General features: G+C 38.0%; 1 protein-coding gene across 10 annotated transcripts in view; it reads right to left on the reverse strand.

Moving 5' to 3' along the window:
* MCTP2 (multiple C2 and transmembrane domain containing 2) overlaps window positions 1-24,217 on the reverse strand; it is a 242,141-nt gene that overhangs the window by 96,239 nt on the left and 121,685 nt on the right. For all 10 annotated transcript variants that reach the window (XM_072798305.1, XM_072798333.1, XM_072798352.1 and 7 more), the window contains 4 exons: window positions 22,920-23,106; window positions 20,544-20,637; window positions 7,327-7,429; window positions 4,541-4,643 (listed from right to left, as the gene is read on the reverse strand). In XM_072798305.1, coding sequence (XP_072654406.1) covers window positions 4,541-4,643; window positions 7,327-7,429; window positions 20,544-20,637; window positions 22,920-23,106 — 487 coding nt within the window. The remainder of the gene's footprint in view (window positions 1-4,540; window positions 4,644-7,326; window positions 7,430-20,543; window positions 20,638-22,919; window positions 23,107-24,217) is intronic.

Raw genomic sequence — 24,217 nt, forward strand, 5'->3', positions numbered from 1 at the left:
TTATTGAATACTATTTCATATCCTATAAAGGTAACAATGAAGCATCCGCTATTCCATCTTTATAATTCTCTCTCATATTAAAAAAGTAGAGAAATAAGGCCTTCTCGCAAGAGGTACAAAACAAGAAATCTAAGGGTTCTCCCTTGGATGCTTATTCTGGAATTTCAACCATTTCCTCCAGGAAAAACCTCCCTCCCTCTCTAACTTGCTCCATACTGGAGCCATAACTTTCTTTTTAGTCAACTGCTCTGATATCTCCATCCCCAGGGTGAAGGCCTTCAGCTTCTCCCTGCTAACAGAGTAAGATCCAACCTCCTTCAACCTTTCTTCGACTGGTCCTCCATCCTCCTCTCCAGCCTTACCTCTCTCCCTGAGCACCAGACACCAAGGCCCCTGTTTGTTTCCAGAAGGTGGCCTTTTTCTTATTCTCTGCTTCTCTGCTCCTGCTCTACTCTCTAGTTGGAATGGCCTTCTCTCTTTACCTCATCCACTAGTCATCATCAACACCAGGTTCCTTCTAGGCCAGCTCAAACTTGCCACTTCCTAAAGTCTTCCTAAAATTAAATCCCTTCCTCTTGGCTCTATGTTTTCTTGTTCCTTTAATTTAGCATTTAATATTTCAGATTGTGCATAAGCACAGAGAACAAACTGGTGATTGCCGGGGGGAGGGGGATGTCAAAGTGGGTAAAGAGGCGTGGGAGGTCATGGCTTCCAGTTACAGAAGGAATAAATCATGGTGATGAAATATAGGGCATAGAGATTATAGTCAATGGTATTGTAACACTGTTGTCTGGTGACAGGTGGTAGCTACATCTGTGAGCACAGCATAACGTACAGAATTGTTGCATCACCACGCTGTACACTCATATAACATTCTTTGTCAACTATACTTCAAGAAAGAAGGGAAAAAAAAGCATTCCAGTGTTATATGTTCACTCCACAGGCATCACTCAAGATATGCAAGCCTTCAACCCCATGTCCTACCTGTCCACATTCTATTGCACTGAGACCAGTGGTTGCAGGAGGCACATCTTGGTTCTTGCTTTTGCCCTGATACCTACCAAACAGGTGCTAACCATGGCAAAAGAATATCCTCTTAGGAGCCCAGGCTCAGACATGAGACTACCTACTTGAAATCCAGCCTCAACTACTTACCAGCAGTAAGATCCTTTTGTGCCTTGGTTTCCTCTTTTGTAAATAGCCATAATAATAAAGTATGCTGCATGAAGTCTTCAGAGAATTAATGATTTCACATATGATATATGCACAGCACAGGCTGGTTAGTTAAGCATGATGCAATAGATAGTAATAAAGAAAAAATAGATCTAAATAAATGTGAATACATACTCTGTAAACCACAAATTAGAATTACTCAAAAGCTGAATGATTAGTGAACTAATGAACAATTGAAAATTTTGCTTGTTATAGATACTAAGGGTTATAGCATTTTTTTCTATCATATTTATATCTGTACTTTAGGTAGAGAAAGAAGTTATTTGGAAAGTATATGTAGCAGGTGGACCACTGAATATCAGGAAGAGCCAAAATAGATCTTCTGCAAGATTGGATCACTTGCCCAATTTGTGGGTCAAACAATTGGAAATGAGTCTGAACTGAAATGGCCACACTGAAGAACAGATGCTCTAATATATTCAGCTCAACATTCCCAGCCCCCTAAGCTCCTAATGAGAATGTGGCTCAGGCCACGCTGCCTCTACACTCTATGTGGTAGAGAATTGTCTGATCTGGGTTTATTTCTCAGTGTGCCACAGCTGTTTTATGTTAGAAACAGAGTATAAACCAAATCAAGCACTCTGTCTTGAAACTTCTTTGTGGTTTCTCATCAACACTAAAAAAGACCCAAAGTCCTTCAAACTTTTAGACTGTCAGAATCTTAGACCTCTCTTGTGCCACTCTGTCCCTGTGTCCTTTCTTGTTCCGCATTCCTGATTCTCCCTCAGGCAGGCTACTCCTTTCCATCTATACTGTCCACCCTGATATTTCTGGAACTGGACAGTCAGGGTACCACCTTCGAGCCTTTGAACTTAGAAGACTTCCTGTTTAGAAGAATTTCCCTGGATATCCACATGGTTTTCTTTCTCACCTCCTGAAGTTCTCATTCAAATGCCCCCTGAAGTGAGGTCCTCTTTGGCCAGCCCATGGGAAACTGCCTACCTTCCCCAGGCATATTCCTGGAATCCCCTTCCCCTGCTTTGCTTTCTCCATGGCATCTTTCAGCATCTAACAGGCTGTCTTGCTTTTTGTTTTTTTCTCTGTGTGTTCTGTATACTGACTCCTACAACCTAAATGTAATTTCCAAGAGAGAAGATACCTTCAGCACAGTCACTGTTAGAGCATTACTGCCTAAACAACAAACAACACCTGGCACAAACTGGACACTTGATAAATAGTCCTCAAACAAATGACTGTAGAGATTGTGTGTAGCTAATCAGCAACCAGAATAAAGTTAAGGAGGTCAAGGAGCTCCTTGCATTTAAACGAAGGTTTTCATAAATCATTCCACCTTGCATCTTGAAAGATACAGTTTGAAAGCTGCATTAACTTAGGTCAGTGGTTCTCCACTGGAAGTGATTCTGCCCCTCCTCAGAACATTTGGCAATGTCTGCAGACATCTCTGACTGTCACAACAGTGATGGGTGGATATGTCCTCCTGATATCTAGTGGGTAGAGGTCAGGGAGGCTGCTAAATATCCTACCATGCACTGGACAGCCCCCTACAACAACGCGTGATCCATCCAAAAATGTCAATCATGGTAAGGTTGAGAAACCCACACCTGATTTAGTCAGAGGTAATTTCTTAGATCTAACTCAACAGCATGGAGTCTTTATATATTATAAGGGAAGAAGGGAGGGAAGTAAGTGGGTCAATTTATTGGTATTACAGAATACCAATTACACAAAAACTTTCATTTGTAAAACAGAAGGAGGTTAAAAATGACACCAATAATGTTCACCCAGCAAGGAATAAAATTTGTTACTACGGATTTATCTATGTAAACAGGGGAAGAGGGGCACCTGGGTGGCTCAGTTGGTTAAGCATTGGACTTGTGATTTTGGTTTATATCATGATCTTAGGATCATCAGATGTATCCCTATATTGGGCCCTGCACTCAGCGAGGAGTCTACTTGAGATTCTCTCTCTCTCTCTCTCCCTGTCCCTCTCCCTCTGTATGCAACCCCCCCACTCTCTCTTTCTCTCTTAAAAATAATTTTTTTTTTTAAAGGCACAAAAAAACAAGACAAGAAATGGCTCTGTCCAACTCAAAAAAAAATTGAAGATAAAAGGAAACTGAATTATAAAGGAGGGTCTTTGCTTCTTGTCCTTTAAACCTCTCTTAAAATTGTGCTCCATGCTTTTTTTTTACATGTATTCTTTCAGGAATAACTGATAAAGTTGTAACAAGAAAAAATGGAGAAAAATCCCAAATTGCTATCTCTTCCCTAAGAGTTGGCATGGTCTGTTGTGAATGGCTATGAGTATTTGGCAGGAGCCAAATCTACAAGGGAGAAGCTCTTCTAATCCTTCTCTTAGAGGAAAATCAGGGATAGGAGAACCTGGGCAAACATTAACCAGGCAATCAAAACCCATAGAGATTCTGAAGGATGCAGTGTTTCTCCCACAGTAAGCATCACATGAGCTAGTCTAATCATGGTTAGATCACAGAACTCTCCTGCTATAAAAATGCACTAACAGCTCTGGAGAATTAAGTATTTGGGAAGAAATAAATAAAGCCTTATTGACTGATAAAACCATGACATCTCTACAACAAAACATATTAATGGCTAGATGAAAAACTGAAATTCTCTCTCTAGAAGAGTCCATTTGGTACAGACACTAATGTACAATTAATAGGTGAATTCAGATCCCAGTTTTCCCCCTTTATCCATGTAAAGGCATGGTGTGGTACTTTCTCCGTTGACATTATAGAGTATTTTTTCATTTAGCTCTTAGCTCACTTGGGTATGTTATTTTTTTAACTAGACCTCAGAAATCACACTCTTTCCAAGAGAAGCTTCTGCTCTCTTCCACAAAGCATTCTTTGATACCAAAAGCAAACCTTCCTACTACAAAGACAAACAGAACTTTTGAGAAAATGGTCTTCAGTAGAGCTGAGGACAACTCTGTAGTTACCAGCAATTAATCTTTGAAGAAATGGGCAGTAAGGAGGTAGTAAAGAAATATGTGTATGTTTTTCATTAACAAATGGAAAATCAGTCATAGATCTGTTCCTTGAAACCAAAGAGAAACTCCCATCTTAAGATGGAAAGATTGAGAATGAATTGAAAGACTAGTCAAAATGTTTTCCTTGGTTAAACCAATATTCTACTAAATAGAGCAAACTGTTACTTTATATCTGAAACTGCTGAAAATACTGGAAAGGTATAAAGAATAAAATAACTATTTCCTCCTAGAGCTGGGAGGATCTTTTCCCCAGACTGACAAAGAACACCTCTGGCCCACAGAAACTTGTCAACTGTAAAATGACTTATGAAGTGGGTATTAACTACGGTAACTTACGGACAGCAAGGGAATGGCAACTTTTCCAAGAAAATCAGGAGGTTTATCTCCATCTTCATCAAACACTGTCACTTCCAAAACATCATGGATATCTTTAATAGGACTGAAATGAGAAATGTACCATGTATTATATACAAAAACACACAAGTGGAGTCTGTTCCGTGAAGATCTGAAAACACGGTTTCACTAATTAAGCCTGAGAGTCCTTAGAGTATAAAACTATCATTTAATTAAATTCCAAAAATTAAATCAAACTGAACTGTATTCCCAAACCTTCCATCATAGAAGATTCAGACATCCATATGAAAAAAAGTCAACTTTTTTTACTATGACATTTTCCATGTATACATGCACTCAAGGGTAGGACTATTAAAGAAACAGGAGGATAAAAATATAAGAGACAGAATGAGGAGGGTAAAAGGACAGTGATTTCAAATAGACAATAAAATTGTCTTTACATTAATGAAAAAAATTAATGGAGAATTCCCTTTTTAAAAAAAGGTGGTCAAAATCACTACTTGCTGAGATCCATAGAAAGCTTATCATTGAAACACAAAATATGAAAAATCACATGCATATTTAGAAACTTTTTTTTTTTTTATGTTGACCAGAAACCATATATCACCTATAATGAAAAGTGGAGCCACGGTCATCAGCAATGTATTGAGCAAACAAGAAACTCTTTCATGTGGCAATTTGCACACTTGTTTAGGTGAGTTAGTCCACTTCTCATAGATCTTTGGGAACTTTCTTTCATCAGTGTTTTATAGGTTTCAGAGTGCAGGTCTTTTACCTCTTTGGTTAAGTTTGTTCCTAGGTATTTTATTATTTTGGTATAATTATAAATGGGATTATTTTATTAATTATATCATTTTACTGCTTCATTATTAATGAATAGAAATGTACCAGATTTCTGAATAATAATTTTATATCTTGCTGAACTGAACTCATTATTGCTTCTAGTAGCTTTTTGGTGGAGGAATTTTTAGGGATTTCTATATTATATCATCTGCAAAGAGTGAAAGCTTTACTTCTTCCTTACTAATTTGGATGCCTTTTATTTCTTTTTCTTGTCTGATTGCTGTGGCTAGGACTTCCGGTACTATGTTGAATAAAAGTGGTGAGCGTGGACATCCTTGTCTTTTTCCTGTCCTTAGGTGAAAAGCTCTCATTTTTTTTTTCCCACTGAATAGGATGCTAGCTGTGGGTTTTTCAAATGTGGCCTTATTTATGCTGAAGTATGTTTCCTCTAAACCTGCTTTGTTGAAGGTTTTATCATGACTGGATATAGTATTTAGTCAAATGTTTTTTTTCTGCAACTTTTGAAATGATCATATGCCTTTTATCACATTGATTGATTTGCAAATATTGAACCATCCTTGCATCTTGGGAGTACACCCCACTTGACTGTGGTGAATGATTTTTTTTTTTAAATGTATTGTTGTATTCCATTTGCTAATATGTTGTTGAAGAGTTTTGCACCTATGTTCATCAGAGGCATTGACTTGTAGTTCTCTTTTTTGGTGTGGATCTGATTTTGGTATCAGGGTAAAGCCAGCCTCATAGAATGAATTTGGGAGTTTTCTTTCCTCTTCTATTTTTTGGAAAAGTTTTAGAAGAATATGCATTTTTTAAAATTTGATTAAGCTTTTATTTTTTTAATTTTTTTGATTTTTATTTTTTATAAATTTATTTTTTATTGGTGTTCAATTTGCCAACATATAGAATAACACCCAGTGCTCATCCCATCAAGTGCCCACCTCAGTGCCTGTCACCCAGTCACCCCCACCCCCTGCCCACCTCCCCTTCTACCACCCCTAGTTCATTTCCCAGAGTTAGGAGTCTTTCATGTTCTGTCTCCCTTTCTGATATTTCCCACTCATTTTTTCTCCTTTCCCCTTTATTCCCTTTCATTATTTTTTATATTTCCCATATGAATGAGACCATATAATGTTTGTCCTTCTCTGATAAGAATACATATTAACTCTTCTTAAGTATTTGGTAGAATTCATCTGTGAAAACACATGGTATTGGACTTTTGTTTGTTGGTAATTTTTGATTGCTGATTCAATTTCAATCCTTGGGAATAATCAACTCTATTCAAAGTATATTCTTTCAGTTACAAGTACAGCATTTCTTCAGTGTTGTGAGGGCAGGAAACCACCATTTGACCCAGATCAAAAGGTACCTCCACTTGATGGCCAGGTACCTGAGAATCTGAAACATACTATGAAATATATCCAGCCTCCTAAATGCCTGAGTTTGAAAGAGTGGATAGGGCACTGCCATAAGACAGGTCAGTCCAATAAGCTGGAATACAAAGAGACACTGGGACTCTTTAGGGAATCACAAATAATCTGTATTTTCCAAAAGACTCTGGCATAATACAAGCCTTTAGGCATTACAAAAATGTTGTAAAATATAAACTTGAATTTATGGCAGGTCTACATTTGTAATTTTCTTTAACCCAGGAATGAATTAGTCTGGGTATATGGAAGCTTCCACCCACTCACAGATTAATTGACTTACTAAAAGATCTGCTTTACAAATGCCTCCTCTAACACTCCCTTGCAGTTCTAAATGGCCTCTTCTATTATTAACTCTATGCTCTATAAAATGAAAGGATAAAAGGTTTTCAGAAGGAAAAAACAATAAAATTCATTCTTTGCACATAAAAATGGACAGAAAGTTCCACTCAAGAGCCCCAGCCTGCCCCAAACATATCAAGGATAATTGATCTCTAAGTTAAAACCACTCCCTGGTATTCTGGAGGCTAAATCACTTACAATGTAAAAACTTTGTTCCACTCGGGATTGAGGTTTTTGTAAATGGTGTGAGTCTGAAGTCGGTCATTGCCTAACTCCAACAAGCAAAAAGGATCACTCTTCCCTGGAAAAAGAACACAGGACATTGGTCAAGGCAAAGGAATCTCCCTGGTCAGAGACAAATGAATCTCAAAAGTAACAGAGGCCAAGTGAATAAAAGCCATGCACTTTTATACCAATAAAACTATGTTTGCTAAAAGAGCAAAAGTGAGCATGTCTTTCCAGCAAGTATTATGTGGGAATTCAGGAAATGGACAGAACCTATATAAGTGCTGGGACTGTAGCATACTTAGTGGATAGAGATGGAAAAAATAACCCAGATGCAGCCCAGAGAGCCAGTGACCACATAGGCTGCAGAGGAGCTGATGTCAATCTGGCATGTGAGGGAGTCCAGTTTTGTGTTTTGTTTTAATATAGAAGCTCCTCTCTATTTCTTGTCTAAGTGCTCCCTGCATCAATATAGCTAATTACTCAGCCATAACTGCAAGCCTATGAGAACCTATAGGCTTCTGCATGGTCATGAGAGAAGGGAGGAAAACTGTAAACACGGCTACTCAGGAGTTAAAACTACTCTGCAGGGTGTGGCCCTGAACTCATATGATCTTATACATTCAGTATGGGAATACATATGCTATATTTTTGCTGCTCATAAACATGCAAAAGTAGAGTTCCATAAAGCAAGTTCAAAGTTTTCATCTTAAAAAAAAAGTGAAGCTTAACCCTTACTTCTCTCATCTCACTTCTTCTTTTTCCACCCCACCTCACATACCATCCAAAAGAAAAAAAAAAGTTAGAAATTCCAAAATCCAAAGCTGGACCCAGAAAGTTACTGCCCAAAAAAACAAACAAACACAAAAACCTTTCTTTTGTTGGGTTTGACAGTGGGATCTAGAATCCTAACTGTCAGGGACAGAATGGATAGCTCTATAATGTCCGTACAACATGAACACATTGCCTGCCTCTGCGGCACAGCGACACTTTACAAAGCGGTGCGTACTAAATTAATTGGGGGCATAAGGACAGATGCCCTGCCAGCACATGGCCAAGGAATCCCAGGCCAGGGTCTAATGCCGAAAGCACTTAGGCCTCTTGACCTACTGCCCTACTATTTAGGTCACTGAACCTACACCTAATTAACTAAATAACCAGGAGCTCTAAGGTACAACACATCAATAGACAGACTGACACATGCAGGACCCTGCATGAAGACTCTATTTAAAAAAAAAAAAAAAATTAAAAGAAGAAGAAGAAGAACAGATGCATGGGCAAGGGTCAGTATGAAACAGGAGATTTCATCCAACTAACTAGTGCTCTGGACACTTAGATGCCAGGCCAAAGCTTTTACATCAATGAATGCCAAGATCTCAGTGGTCAGTAGACAAGGACCAAGCCATGGACAAAAATGAGTTGGGGTTGTCAATTACAAACATGGAAATGGCCCCTGTCTAAATTTAGCAGAGAAGGAACTTATTAAAAATAGTATCAGAGGGCTTTCAAAATCATTGCGAAGATTTGAAAGCCAGGCTTAAAATCACTAGAAAACCAAAGAATGGTATAGAAATATGCAGGCACAAGAATGTCAGTTACTTTCTCTCCCCAGGAAAAGTCTGGCCTCTGCTTCCCAGGAAAATTAGCTTCACAGTTCCTGGCCCCTGGGTGTGGTGGCCACCTCTAATATGAATTGTCCTCTCCTGCTTCTTTGCTGCACTCGATATAGATGTAATGGCCTCCAAGGAAACCTCTGATTACTCCTGTCTCAACAAGTACCCATGCCCTAAACACCAGTGCTCAAAGGTACTGGCTTTTCACCTTCTGTCAATGCAAGTAGGCTCTGACCTCTTGCACACAATGGAAAACACACAATGGGAAACTCCCTAAATTTACAAGGGTTTTTGGATGTTGGGCAGCCGAAATCAAACCAACACAAAAATCCGTCTGTATCTTAACAAGAAATCTTGCTTATTTAAAGACAGCTTTAGGGGTCCCTGGGTAGCTCAGTTGGTGAAGCATCTGCCTTTGGCTCAGGTCATGATCCCGGGGCGGGGGGGGGGGGGGTCTTGCTTGTTGGGGAGTTTGCTTCTTCCTCTCCCTCTGCAGCTCCTATTTGTGCTCTCTCTCTCTCTCTCTCAAAAAATTAAATAAAATCTTTAAAAAATAATAAAGACAGTTTTACACTGGGAGTACACTTTGCAGGGTAAGGGATAGGTTCTGGGTAGGGGCGCTGCCGATGGAGGATGGCAGATTACCCCTTTAACAACCAGGCACATGAAGACAACATGTGCTCTCTGCTGCACACTTAGGTAGAGGACGCTGGATCCCTCAACCCGAGCTGAAGCAGCAGCTACTTAACCATTTGTCAGACTGTTAGTAGGTGTCAGGACTGGTCCTCTAGAGACACCAACATGACATCCCATCAGCGCTCACTCCGGGGAAAGCATCTGACACTTTTAATGAAAGCCCTGGGGTTACTCCACAGCAGGGCAGAGACACGGCCGGTCCTGTGCAAGCACAGGTGGGCTTGAGCTGTGGCCCCCTCTCTCTCTCTCAAGCCAGCACACTCTTAGCTGTCCCAGCTAATGAGGAACAGACTTCCTTCCAGAAACTGGGAACTTCAGTTATGAGTCTCCAAGGAACATACTGCACCAACTCTCTGAAGGTGATTCCGTCAAAGCTCATTAAAATGCTGCATTTATTAATATTATGGTATAAGCAGGCAGAGAGGAGGAAGAGGAAACAAAGACATTAAAACACCGATAGAGTCATTTATCTACACTTTACAAATTGCTTTTCTTCCCTTAAAAGGTTTTTAGATATGTGGGGATTTTCTAAAGTTTAAAAAATGAACACATTTATTGGAAATAAAAATGATGTCCCATAATAAATGGAATGTCCAAATGTTCCCCCAATGGTCCTGAGCAAACAGCACCAGACAGACTGACCTATCCACACCTGGGTCTGTACTTTTTGTCTCTGCTCCATCTAGTTTTACAGGTAAAACATCTAGATGACCTCTTGTATGCCCAGATGCCATGTCACCTTGACACGGTTACACCGCTGGTGATTCCGTTTCACAGAGCTGCTTTAGCACCTTGCGCCGCATAGCCTTTGCTGCTTTTCAACACCACTTTACAATTCATTTATATTCCTTGAATGGCAAGTAGAGGCTTCTCATTTAAATAATTTTACCTTTATATCAGTTACAGAAGTTGGATGGAAGTAATAAATGTATTTTAGAGGTCATATCATTCATCTGACAAATATTTATTAAGCACCCACTCTGCTCCTGGCACTGAACCAGGCCCTGATGTACGCAGACCACCAAGTTATTACTTTTAAAGGACTCTCATAATAATCTCTGCTTTTCAGCAAATGTCACCTTTTCAGTGAAAACTTTCTTCATTCTCCCTGCCAAGAGACTGAGTTGCTCTCATTTCTGATCTCTGGCTGTGTGTTTTCCTTTCACTTCTCATATTCCACATCTGAGCATTCCTATTCCATATTCAGTCCTGTATTTCATTTAAGGGTCCAATGCAGGCATACCCAAGGGGTGCATACCCCACCAGTCCCTGTGAAGAGTGCCGTGATCCAGTGAAAGAGTCCTGTAGGGAGATTTCTGGCTTCTGGTGGCAGGTGCCAGCTGGAGGAGGCCACCTCACTCCTTCTGCTCTATGCAAGTACCCATGCTTTACCCAGCTTCTCATTCAGTTCTCACATCAACTCCAAGAGGCGAGGAATGCTTGCATCCTTTTGCAAAAGAAGAGCCTAAAGTTCAGAGGGATTTAGTGTGGTTGATCAAAGTCCAGAAAGATTTCATAATGGAAATGAATCTTAGAGCAACGTTGAGGAGGAGGAGGAGGAGGCTTCATTTGGCTAGTAGAAATAGCTGGGTTTATCTTGAGGAGATAGGGATGGAGGAGAGCCTTAAATTTACTAACAAGGTAGACATGCAGATATATATTGATAAATAGTACCAATCAGAATATGTAAGATATGGATGAATAAATGCTGAAATTAGCCTCAAGCTTTGAAGGCCAAGACCAGTCCTTTTCATTTAAATGCATTTCTTTTTTTCTCAGCCAGCAGCCAGGAGCCACTGCAGACTGTCAGCACAAGGGGCAGGATTTGAAGAAAGTGTTTCTAGAAGAAGCTAATTCCTGAAACTAAGCATGGAGCATCGCAGCTCAGGCAAGCTGGGAAGGAGGGGAGGCCAACAGAGCTGTCCTAGACTAAATTTCTACAAACTCTCCCTTCATACCTTGTATCCAACCATACGCTGATGGTTGATGTCCAACCTTACTAGGGCATATTGGAGCAAATTCTACGTGCTCATCCTGAAAATCTATTCTCTGATAGTTTACCCCACACAATCCATCCTGATCTACCTCCTATTCCCAAACCCTTTGATGAAGGTTGGTGTGTCTTTCCCCCCCTCCTGACTAGTGTGCAGAGATGTGGGTCTCAGACATGCTTCCTACACTGCGTGTCGAATGACCTCTCCCTGCAATGCTCTCTTAACCCCTGGTCCTAACCAAAAAACACAGAGGCCGATTAGCCTCAAAGACCTAGTTCAAGATGCATCATCTTCATAGAACTTTTCCTGCAACCTTAGGTTCCAGAGAGCCTTCTCTCTCCCTCTATCTCTGATGATGATTAATTTGAAAACTATAATACCTCACATGTGATGTGCCTGCTCCTTTAGTCAACAAATACTCTATGATCCCTGCCCTGGGAAAGCACTGTGCTGGGGGCTAAGAGGGATTTTCAAAGAAAAAGAAATACTGATCTCTATGGGTTCTGGGTATAGCTTTTCAAGCATGTCCTGCCTTCCGATGTAGGTTGCAAACTTCACAGATAATCCAAAGCATGGCCTCAGTGAAGTCACACAAGTGAGGACTTCCTTACGTTGCTATTGCAATGTCTGGAGCAAAAGGCAGACAAATCTGTATATTAGGACTGAGAGATCCACAAAGGAAGAGAAGGACTTAATTTTGCTGAAATGCTACTTAACTAAATTTCTGATATTCTACTATTCCAGCACAAACACAGAACCTATACAAGAACCAGTGACACAATAATTTTTCTTTCTCCTAACTGCATTCCTCCATCAACCACTCAAGTTCCAGAAAACAAACAAACAAAAACAAGAAACAAACAACAAAAACACACCATCACCCTCTGCATTTACCCAACATCTCCCCAATTCCACTGAGGCTCCCTCAAAATCCTTGCTTCTCCAGGCACATGCTTTCTTCCAGATTTTGGAAAAGCCCTGCAGGCTCTGGAACATGCTGTTCCCTCATTTTAAAATGCTTTTCTTGTGGTGCCTGGGTGGCTTAGTCGGTTAAGCGGCCACCATCAGCTTAGATTATTATCCCAGGGTTCTGGGATCAAGCTCAGCAGGGAGCCTGTTTCTTCTTCTCCCTCTGTTCCCCTGTTTGTGCTCTCTCTCTCTCTCTCTCTGCCAAATAAATAAATAAAATATTCTAAAAGAATAAAGTGCTTTTCTTTTACCTCTTCTGTGTTAATTCATCTCTGACATCTCAGCTAAAACATCACTTCCTGCAGGAACACCAGTCAGGTAGTCCTTCAATGAACCTTGACACCCAGTTCTTGACCTTAGGAGTATAACTGTCATTACAATTGACCCTTGAACAACTTGCGTTTGAACGGTGCTGGTCCACTTACATGTGAATTTTTTTTAAATAAATAATACAGTACAATATTGCAAAAGAATTTTCTCTTCCATGACTTTCTTAATAACATTTTCTCTAGTTTATTTTATTGGAAAAATATAGTATATAACACATATTCCCCTATGTGTTACTGGACTATTTATGTTATTAGCAAGATTTCACATCAACAGTAGGCTATCAGTAGTTAAAAGTTATATGCCAATTTTTGACTGCACGGAGTAAGCCCCTCATTGTTAAAGTGTCAACTATAGATGCTACTGGTTTAATTAGTCACTTCACACGAGGGCAAAGAGCAATTTCTATTCCCTGTGACATCACCAGAGCCTACCATGGCCTCTCAGGTAGAGAGAGTATACTTGCTGAATAAATTAAGATAATTAATTACTAAGCTCCCAAATAATACAATCGAAGTGATTCCTTTGTTAATTCATAGAACAAAAATGAACTGAGTTCATTATTCTTTAGGTACCAGTAAGTTAAAACTGCTAAATCTTACATATACTCCTAAACTCTGCATTGACAAGAGTCCATGTTCTTTGGCAGGCTATTAAAGCAGATGGTGAGCCAAAGACAGATTTATATAGTTTTTGATGTGTTTTTAAAAAGTTGGTCTTGACTTGAGCTCAGCTATCCAAGAGGTTCTCAAGGAAATTAAAAGCATTCAATCACTATTGTTAAGCTTTCTAGAAATTGCAATTATAGCCATCCCTCTGAAAATAGAGCACATCTTTAAGAGGAGAGATATTGCTATGGATACAACTTTAAACAGACAAGGAAAACAAACCAGAAAATGGACAGGTGACTTAAAATCCCCAGTGAACAATAACTATAGGACTATTTTTCCTCTGATACAGTAGTCATGTTTTGGAAAAAAAAAAACTTACAGCCAGTGTTATAATTTTTTTTCAGTGTGATAATTTATAGAAATTACTTAAAAGCCATTATTATAGCATATGGCTGGAATATTTCTACTCTATAATGTGGGATCTGAATGAAGTGCTTTGGTCAACAGTTTCTCAGAATTTTTTGTGTGTAACAAAAAAACTGATGAGCCCACAAAAAATCTTATATGGATAAAACTATTATTCAGATTATCAAAATGTAAACACAAGTACTAAACTGGTTGGAGTATGAGAATTTTCCTACCATGAAACGCATTTTTTACCCTTAACTTTTATCAGGCAGTAAAAAACAGAACAAAAAGAAAAACATTTTAGATTGGTAACTAGATTTCTAAAAGTGCTTGAAAAGCCAATTATGATTAGAAATGCTGGTATTTCTGACATTATTTACAAGTAGAAAAATTATAAATAAAATATTAAGATAATAACCTGTGGAATTCCCCATATCAACTAGACTCTAAGCAAATAAATTTAATAAACAATGGAAACAGTATTTATTGAACATGTAAGAAGTGTCAGACAAGTTCACATAGATTTTAGTTAAGCCTCAAAACATCCATTAGGAAGTAGAGACTTATGGTGGACCCAAGGCTGCCAGTATGTGGTAGAACCAAGATTTAAAACAGTTTTCTATTTCTATATATGTTTTTCATCATAATATGTAAGGATTAAAGTGAAAGGCAGCAACTGTAAAAAAGAAAGGGAGGGGCAAAAAATGGGGACTGAGTTTCATCTTTGATGAATAAATCACTGAACTAAACATTGATTTATTTAACGCATGAGTCACAATCACTTAGGAAGGGCCTCCTGTACTGAATGACTGGAGAACTCTACCACAGTCAGCAGAGATCAACAGTGTGTGGAATAGCCCAAGAGCTCCTCCTAATGGCACTGAGAACTGGAAATGCCACCCAGATTTTGAGCAAGGTCCTTGTCCTCTTCAATGATACTCGCTGCCCTCTATGGCAGCTCTGCAGCAGAGGAGGAAGGCTGAAGTGACCAATTTCCTCAAGTACAGTAGGTACTCAATGAATATTTCTTGAAGATCACTAGATCTACCACTAAATTGGCTTTTCTTAAGTTGAGACAAGCTTTAAAAGCAATTGGGAATCTATACTGGTCTCCCTGGAAAGAAGTTGGAAATTCTGGAATTAAATGTATCTTTGTTTTCCTGGATCAGGCACTATAAAGGCTCCTATCATGTTTATTTACCAAATAAAGCTACTTCACAATAACCTGCATTTTGTTGTTGTCTGCAAACATGGTCTTTTCCACTCCTCTGATAGATATTTTGACACTAATTTGGGGTTGTCTTATAATAACACTGGAAACAGAGAAGATCTAAGCGACAAACTTATGGGCAAGAAGTCACAAAGATCCAGATATATTTGGGAATATTTTGTGTTTTATGGGTAGGTTTCATATGGCAAAATGTGCCAAAAAGTTGCAAGGAGAACAAGTAATTCCGGATTGTAAGCAACGATGGTATTTCCTGTTTTGTTCCTTCATTGTTTCCTGATACTTCTGCAACTTCTTATCATGGCATATCATTATAATGCTAGGAACATAAAGAATTAAGATAGAATTGCATAACAAAAAGCAGAAATATTGAGACCTGTGTTACATTGTTATAGTATGTACTATCATTCTACACTGAGGTGGGCTTTCAATGCTGCCCTACTTGCTCTTTTGCTGCTGTTGGCTTGATGAGGTAATGAAAACTCTGTTTCTGTATCCTCATTTTATGCCAGAATTTTTAACAGCTAGGGGCACCCCAGTAGTGGTAAATAGGGTGAGAGAATAAAGCAGAGAGAGACCAAAGAATAACCAGTCTTAACACTGTAAGATTCCCCAGGGGAAAGGATGTCAACATTTAAGAATTATTTTAAAGAATAAAGATAAGGCTTAATGGCTTAATTAGCAGGAAGGAAGTGTGAAACCTACATCTTGATTCTGAGAATATAAGAGAAGAGTCATGACTATGTGTTGAACTTGGCACGTACCTTATGCAAATGGTCGCCATGATGCCTTCAGTACTCATACACTGAAGCCATCCCTACGTGTTAAAATCCAACAGGTTTCCCACAATAGTCTATCAACTCTAACAAGGCTCTCTAGAACAATTCTCCCTATATGTGCTGAATATTTAGTAAATAGTTGGCTACTCATCACTGGTCTCTCAATAGGTAAAATAAGAATTGCTATTTGTACTGAAATACAATTCTGACCAGAAAAATATTTCAGTTCTCTAACAATTTTTCTATTTATCTATCACCTATATTATTATCTTTTATGAATTAAACCCTGTCGTTTTTTTTTTTTTCCCCAGCAGTATTAATTCATGAAACTGACATATACCTCTGGGCAAAGTAGAAGATACACCCTCATTCTCTCTGAGGGTTTTCCTGTGGAGAGGGAACCTGTTGCTCACATCATTTTTCAGCTTGGTCGTGAACAAAACCTTCCTCTCTCTCGTTTAATCATTAGAAGGTGGATTACTTTCTTCTCAAAATAGCTGACTTTTAAGACTGGCAGCAGCTGAGCGGAGCATGGGGGTCTCATTAAGTATTACAAACAGCTACGCTCACCTTGAGTCTCAAGGTACAATTTATCATCTGTTTCGTGAATCAAGGCTATAGTCTGTTTTACTATAGAAGTAATAGCATCAGAATGGATAACCTATTACTTAAAAATTTTAGGTTATGCTGGACACAAGGTGTTTGTGAGACAAACTCTTTAATAAAAATATCTGACAGGCTCTTCTATTAGAATGACTGCTTATGGCTATCAACATCTAATATTGGCTGTAGAGAACATTAAAATGTCTTTCACCAATTTTAGAGGGATGGGCTGCAAGAGAAGATAGATTAATTCAGATTCTTTTAAAAAAGTCTTCTCATTTATATACAAACAAATGTCAGGCATAAAAAAATGTCAAGCTATATATAAATTCAAATGTATTAGTATTAAACTGGTTCAATCACACAATAGTGTATTTATTTATTTTTTTTAATTTTTTTAATTTTTATTTATTTATGATAGTCACACAGAGAGAGAGAGAGAGGCAGAGACACAGGCAGAGGGAGAAGCAGGCTCCATGCACTGGGAGCCCGACGTGGGATTCGATCCCGGGTCTCCAGGATCGCGCCCTGGGCCAAAGGCAGGCGCCAAACCACTGCGCCACCCAGGGATCCCACAATAGTGTATTTATAAACAAATGAATTAATTAAAAAATAATATATCCTTTTTATACTTTAGAGCTTTGAAGCCTCTATCTTTTGTAAATAACTTAATATTGGTAATATAGATTTAGGTAATTAATATCTTAATACATTTTGAAAGATACACTTTTTTTCTTTATTTAAGAAACATATTTTCATTTTTAATGGGAAGTTCACCTTAGTATATGTTTGTGTGTGTGTATATATATATAACATATATAGTATATAATATATGTAATATGTACATATTATTCTAATGTTCTAAAATATTAGCAAAGTAATGGGGATTCACTCTCTCCAAAATTTCATTTCTTTTCATGACTACATAATCACAACATCAGTAACTGCTAATGAGGAATATCCTACTATGAGCACAGTGGCAAATATTTTCTTTTTCTAATTGTTCCTTGCTAAAACACTTGAAAATGGACAAATCACTGACAAGAAGGCTTACCAAGTACATTAATTTCTGCCATACTAAGTACCAAGTACATTCATTTCCGCCGCAGGACAAGAGGTCCCTGTACTCTGCAAACTGTAACAGTAACCTCCATAAAAGATCTCTCACTGGACCTTTGCTTTATCAGGTTCCTTGGAATCTTCAGTGAAACAAACTTAAAGTATCAATTGTTATGGTTATTGTTTTTTTTTTTTTTAAGAAACAAAGAATTACCAAGAAATGTAAAACAGAAATATTAAGGTTAGAAAGTTCCAAACCTTTTGTACTCTGGTTACTCAAAGTAAATAGATTTCTTTTTTATTTGCAAGGGTGAATACTTTGCTCCCTAAACAACTCATTTATAAAGTACAGAAGACTGGAAAAAGGCTGGGTATGGGGTATAAATAGTTATTTCTTTCTTAAATGTTTTTGCTACTGACAGCATGCATATACATACCTTCTGATTCCCCATCAGCCAGCATTTTTTTTTTTTTTTTTACTGCATATCAAGTGAATTGTAACAGTGATCAGTAACAGCAGCAATAGGCTGAGTCCCCACGATATGATACAATAACTAAGCTCTTGGAGGTATTAATTACACCCTTATTGCTACTTCCCTGCCACCTGAATCTTTTTTTTTTTTTTTCATATAGAAAATTTACTTTACAACTCTCTGCATTAGGTCCACTTTGTTGCCCTAAAGCATTATCCTGGTTGAGAATAGACTGGAAGATTCACGCAGGAGCCTGTCAACCTACAAAGAACACAGACTGTGAAATTTGGTTCTAAAAATAAAGATCAATATGGTCTAAAGACACGTTTAGCTAATTATAAGGATCTTTGCTTCAATTCAGAAGAGTAGTAATTTTCTCATAAACAATACAGAGACAGTAAAACACTAGGGCATTCAATCAAACCCTACAGCATGACTGGGTTTGCAATCATTCCTCTTTGCTACTGGAATCCTCTGGTACTTACCTTCATCCACCCCAAAACTATCTACTGGAATCTTGAATATAAAGAAAATGACAATATTTCCCCCAAAAGTTATTCTTCTGAAAAGAGAGGTTTTTTTCTTGCCTTGTTTTCTGGTCTTTCCAAATATTTCCAGGTTTTTTTTGTTTTTGTTTTTGTTTTTCCCCCAGATTCCTCTCCTATTCACTTTATTTTAATAGCCAGAATACTGTTTGGAAAAGTTGACACTGGCCTGAAATACCTCAATAATTACTAGTTTTAGGGACTGTAGAGAGGGCACCTGTCCGGACGGGTAAAATAAAGGTTTTCTTAAAAGTATTTCCACATATGGATGCAGTTGTAAGCAAGATTTAAAAAAAAAAAAAAAAAAAAAAAAAGCTTTAATGCATTGCAATTAGTTCCTAGAGATCCCCAAACATACAACTAGAGAGAGAATTTTTAAATATATAGCTCGAAAAAAAAAATATATATATATATATAGCTCGAAGGCATGAATGAGTTCTTGTGTTTGGGACATTTCCTGAGACATCAACAATCATAGATTCAAAAAGAACTGTATGTAAACATTCAGATGGAAATAAAAATAATTGGCTCTGGAAGACTGGTAGATAACTCTAAATGTACAGTACTGATAAAAAAAAAAAAACTCCCCATGCCAAAGGCAGATGGGAAATGGGTGAATTAAGTGTTTTCATAAACTATACAGAAGTTTTAAAAGAAAGGAAAATTTCTAAATCAATCTGAGACTGAAAACGTTTTTAACCAATTAATGAATAGAAGTAATCATCTGAGTATTTCACCAACAATCCCCCAAATTCTTTTATTCATATCAGCCAAAATACAATTTTTGGATCTTCTCCCTGGGCATTTCCTTAAGATCAACATCATCTTATTTCTTACGGTTTATACAGTAGTGATTTCTATTGGTTCATTTTTTGATGGAAGGTGATTAGAACTTTTTTTTAAAAAAAATAAGTTTATATTTTCCATCCCTTTTTTCATCTTTTTTTTTTCTTAGAAAGTGCTTAAAATTAAAATTCTCTTTTCCAAACTCTGATCTTCCTCTCAGGCTCCAAAGTTCGAAGGCTATCGTCACATAGTGTAACTTGCTGCCTAGAAGAGGGCAGACCACATTCTAAAAATAGGAGATGAAGTAAGTCTTGCAGTACCTTGGCCATGCATAAAACCTCTACACTCTTCTTTGTCTACACTGTATTCTTTGTATTTATATCAATTTGCTTGGCAAATAGCATCTGTCTCTCCATTTTTAGTAGAATGAGTTAATTTGGCAATAAGAAAAGAGTTACCCTCTGATCAGACAGTGGGATGTCTGGATTACTCTCCTCACAATCAAGCATAACTCAGCACAAAGCATGTCTGCTTTTGCCTCTGTCTACAAGGTCAAGTTAGTGAGTTAACAATAGAAATTTTGTATAAGACCATGTCAACTGCAAAGTGGTTCCATGGCCAAGACTTTGGTTATTGTTTCAGAGAAGTGCCAGCCAGATGGGCTTTCATGCTTAAATTTACAAACCACCACTTCCTCCTACACTGTGAAGAATGGAAAGCTCTAGGCAAAGAACACCACCAAGGAGTGACGGCAGGAGGTTGAACCTGTCTTTTGAGGTAGTACAGTAAAATTTTCTCAGAAAATTAATTTAACAAGTAAAGAAGTCGTGGCACTAATCATCCACAAATATATTTGAAAGCCAATGGGACTAGTACATTATCTAATCAGAGTAAAATTATTTGAAAAAATAATCTGGTGAAAAACGTTCGTAAGTGAAAAAAACTGCTTGACTACATCATTTTTTCCCTTCTATTACTCTCTTTGGAAGAGCATGATTGCTTGTATATGCTTCCACTTATTAAAAGATTTCGCTTTGCCATCAGATCATTTCAAAACAGGAAATAAATAAAAACGAAACTGAATGAAAGATGTTTATACCTGAGAAATCTGCTGCTAAGAGATCTACTGCCTTTAAAACCTTCACTTGTAAAATGCCGACGTCCTTCATATCTCTCAGGGAATTCTGTAAGCACTGAAGGGGAGAAAAGTAGATCACACATGAAAATAGCTTTCTAATATACTATTTACTGCCATAAAGTCCTACAAGAAGTACAGTCCGGATTTACCATCACTTTTTTTGGTGCAAAGCTCAGGAAAGTTCCAAAATGCATTCTATCAGTCAATGGGACAGTTAGGCTTTTGCAGAAATCAGATTAAAGTGACTGAGAATGAACTAGTTTTAAAATAAACCAATCACAAAGCACACACAATCTACATTTAACACTGCCTCCTGGTGATAGCATAGATATCCCATGGGGAAAATGTGTGTGGAGCTATATTCATTCTCTTTTTCCCCTTCTTTCTCTTCAATGAAACTTTTAAGTCACTCAAAAAGGCAACATTTTTTTGACCTCATTAGTACAAACTTTATGGATACCAGAGGACTCAATCTGGACCTTTCACAGATACTTACTACCACTGGAAAAAGAGTGAGGATGGAAATACGATGCATTTTCTGGTCCACGTTTTAGTCAGCTCATTAAATTAGAGTCTGAGCATCTAGTATCACCCTGTATTCACATTTATTTTATTTTTTAGTTTGCATGAGCCAACACTTGAATGTATCTACTGATAATTCTTAAAAATGCAGAATAATTCCCTGTGCATATACATTGAATCCTTCAGAAATGGTGCATGAGACAAGCAGATAAACTATCTCTGCATGCCTCCAGAACACATCTGCTGAAAAGATTCTGCTTTCAAACTTTAGGATATAGTATTTCCGCTATCATTGGTTAACTAAAAACCTGTGATAGGCAGGCTTTGGGGATTTATGGGAAGACAGTAAAATCCTTGTTCTTTAGGCATTTCAGGATAAAATAACAATAACTGAATAATAGTTCATGTTTAACTTCATATGTACCATTTCTAGGCACTTCTGAAAGTTGTTTTTGCTGTTTATTTTCAACTTAACAAAAAAGAAAAAAAAACTAGTTTAAGCTAATCAGGAAATATTTGAAACAAAATACTTTTATAGTTTAAATGTGGAAATGCCTTCAAGATGATCTATTCTTACAAGCTAAAAAACAAGAGGTCTGGAACTTGTGTTTTATGACAGGGCATTCTTTCCTTCTAACATGTTAGCCAGCTCTTTCGCTGAAAAAACAAAACAAAACACTTGATATTTCTATTCTGATTAGCCTTTTCAAATCTATTTTCCCGGAGTACTCCTCACATCCTGAGGCATTATTCAAAGCAGTCATTATGATCTTATCTAAAGTCACCTTATAAATATATGATACCCCTCATAAATTTGGCAAATTTTGCAATTTACCTACGGGAAAGTTTGGGGAGAAATCTTAATATTTACCATCAAATTTTTATTTGCTTAACTGCAGTCATCAGAGAGAATATTAATAAGTGGATTTTGTAGAAACTCTTTTAAAGCATACCAACTGGGCATGCATAGTCTGTGTTGACAATGTGTAGCTAAGTTTTTAACTCCTGAAGATAAAGAATTATTCAATTAATCAATACACCTCAAAGTGAAGGATTATGGAGGCACTAAAGTTTATGCTGAGAATAATATTCCCATTAAATAGGGATTCATTTTTGCTTCGTTTTCATACCGCTTTTCTAAAACATGCCTTTCATGTGTGGCCGTAAAATAAACATATTGATTTAAAAGAAGGTAGGATGAAAGCAGAATGCAAATAAAGGCACCTAGAAAGCCAGAGTACAAAAAATAAATCAAGAGCACGAAGACATTTGATTTAAAAATGTTGAGTGGACTTTTAAGCTCCTTGCAGCTACTTAGGCAAGAATCAGAAACTGCTATTATTATCCAGAGTGGTACAGAATGGCTTTCTGTGTCTGTCCAGGGCTTTGAGCTGTTTTCTAAGACATAAGCACTCTCTCACTTGATCTTGAGAGGTTCTGGAAAGGTAGCTTTAACACTGCAAACATTATGGCTAATTAAAAAAAAAAAAAGCTTTTGTGAACTTATGTTAAAATTCATATACACACACACAGACATACTAAACAATTTTGCCTCATGGATTTCAATGTTCTGCAATGACTTTCTAAAAACTAAAAATTCAAAATACCGTTCTGGGCTTTGAAAATCGCAAACTCTAATCTACTTTCACCTTCTCGCTAGTGCATTAACCTCTAGATCTGATGTCTTGTTTTATGAGACATGCCATTAAACTCTGGACAAAGATCTCTTTTCATGCAGCTTTTAAATTCAGAGACCTTGTTTCAAATCAAAAGTGGAGGTGGTGGGGGGTGATGTAACAAGGCAAAAGCACTCACATATCGCTGGGCAATCTGCTTTCTTTCGCTGGGGTCTGCCAAGGGGCACACGCAGAGATCAGAGACAGAGACTCCAGTACAGGGAGTAAGTGTGATCAACATCAGGAGAGCCCCCAGGCAGCTCTCTAGAGGCAGCTCCAAGCAGTTGGCTTGCCTGAGCGGCAGGGCCCCGATATCCACTTTACACCTGGAAAAGTTGGAGGAATCAAAGAAAAAGGATTAACTCATGGCCACTTCTGAACCTCCAAAGCACCTGATTTGTTTTTCCTCACCCCCCAAACCTCACTCCGGCTCATCATGGTTACTTGCACAGTGAAAGTTGCGGGCTCCCTCTGGCTCTTAATTTTCACTGCCAGCCTAACACACTCCAAGATTAAGGAGAGGAGGTGGTAAAGAAACCAAAGAGAAGGCAGCACAGAGGGGACCCTGAGTGCAAAGAGAAGAGTCGGATATTTGCCCCATGAGGTCTGTAAAAAGACCATGAGCTCAAGAATTAGGGAGAAAAAAGTTCAAAATCCAAGCTCTATGGATGAGGGATCTCTATGGATTCTCTGTATTGCATCTTTTGCCAGCAAAGAGAATAAAGGGTCATGATTCAAAAAGAGGAAAAAAGAGAAGAGAAATTCAGGTGGCAAAGGGTTCATTGGAGAAACTATTTTCTTCCAGATTAATGCCAACTGGTAGGTTTTTATTTAAAGCAACGTGTTAAGGTGTTTTCCTAATAGGCGCAGTTCCACAGGGTTTCCCCAGGTGGATTGCTTTTGGACAAATGAAGCATGAAGTGCTGTTGATTGATCCCATTTCAGCAACACTGCCAGGAAAAGGCTTCACCCATCTGCTATAAATTGCATGTTTTCCGTCTCTTAACAGCCAATGTTCTGGCGTTGTTGAAAACCTCAAACACATTTATATATGGAAACAAACACCAAAAAGGAGGGCTGAGGTGCTAAGCCATTTATTTGCTTTAACACTGAAAACTCTGGGTTTGCCTGGACCACACCTGCTTTGTTTACACATAGGTGGATGGAAAAGGTAGGGTCAAGTCAAGGGAGGGAGGGCAGGAAGTGGTGGTTCCTAGCTGCAATTTGTGTGTGGATGTGCCTGTGTGTGTAATTCCCATTTTCCCCCCATACTATTGAATGAGATGAATATTCAAGACTTTATAAAGAAGCGCTGCCTCTCACAATGTGGGACAAGGATGGATTCTTACCCTAAATCTTTTTTTTTAATAATAAATTTATTTTTTATTGGTGTTCAATTTGCCAACATACAGAATAACACCCAGTGCTCATCCCGTC

Source organism: Canis lupus, chromosome 2 (assembly GCF_048164855.1).
Source record: "Canis lupus baileyi chromosome 2, mCanLup2.hap1, whole genome shotgun sequence".
Taxonomy (NCBI): Eukaryota; Metazoa; Chordata; class Mammalia; order Carnivora; family Canidae; genus Canis; species Canis lupus.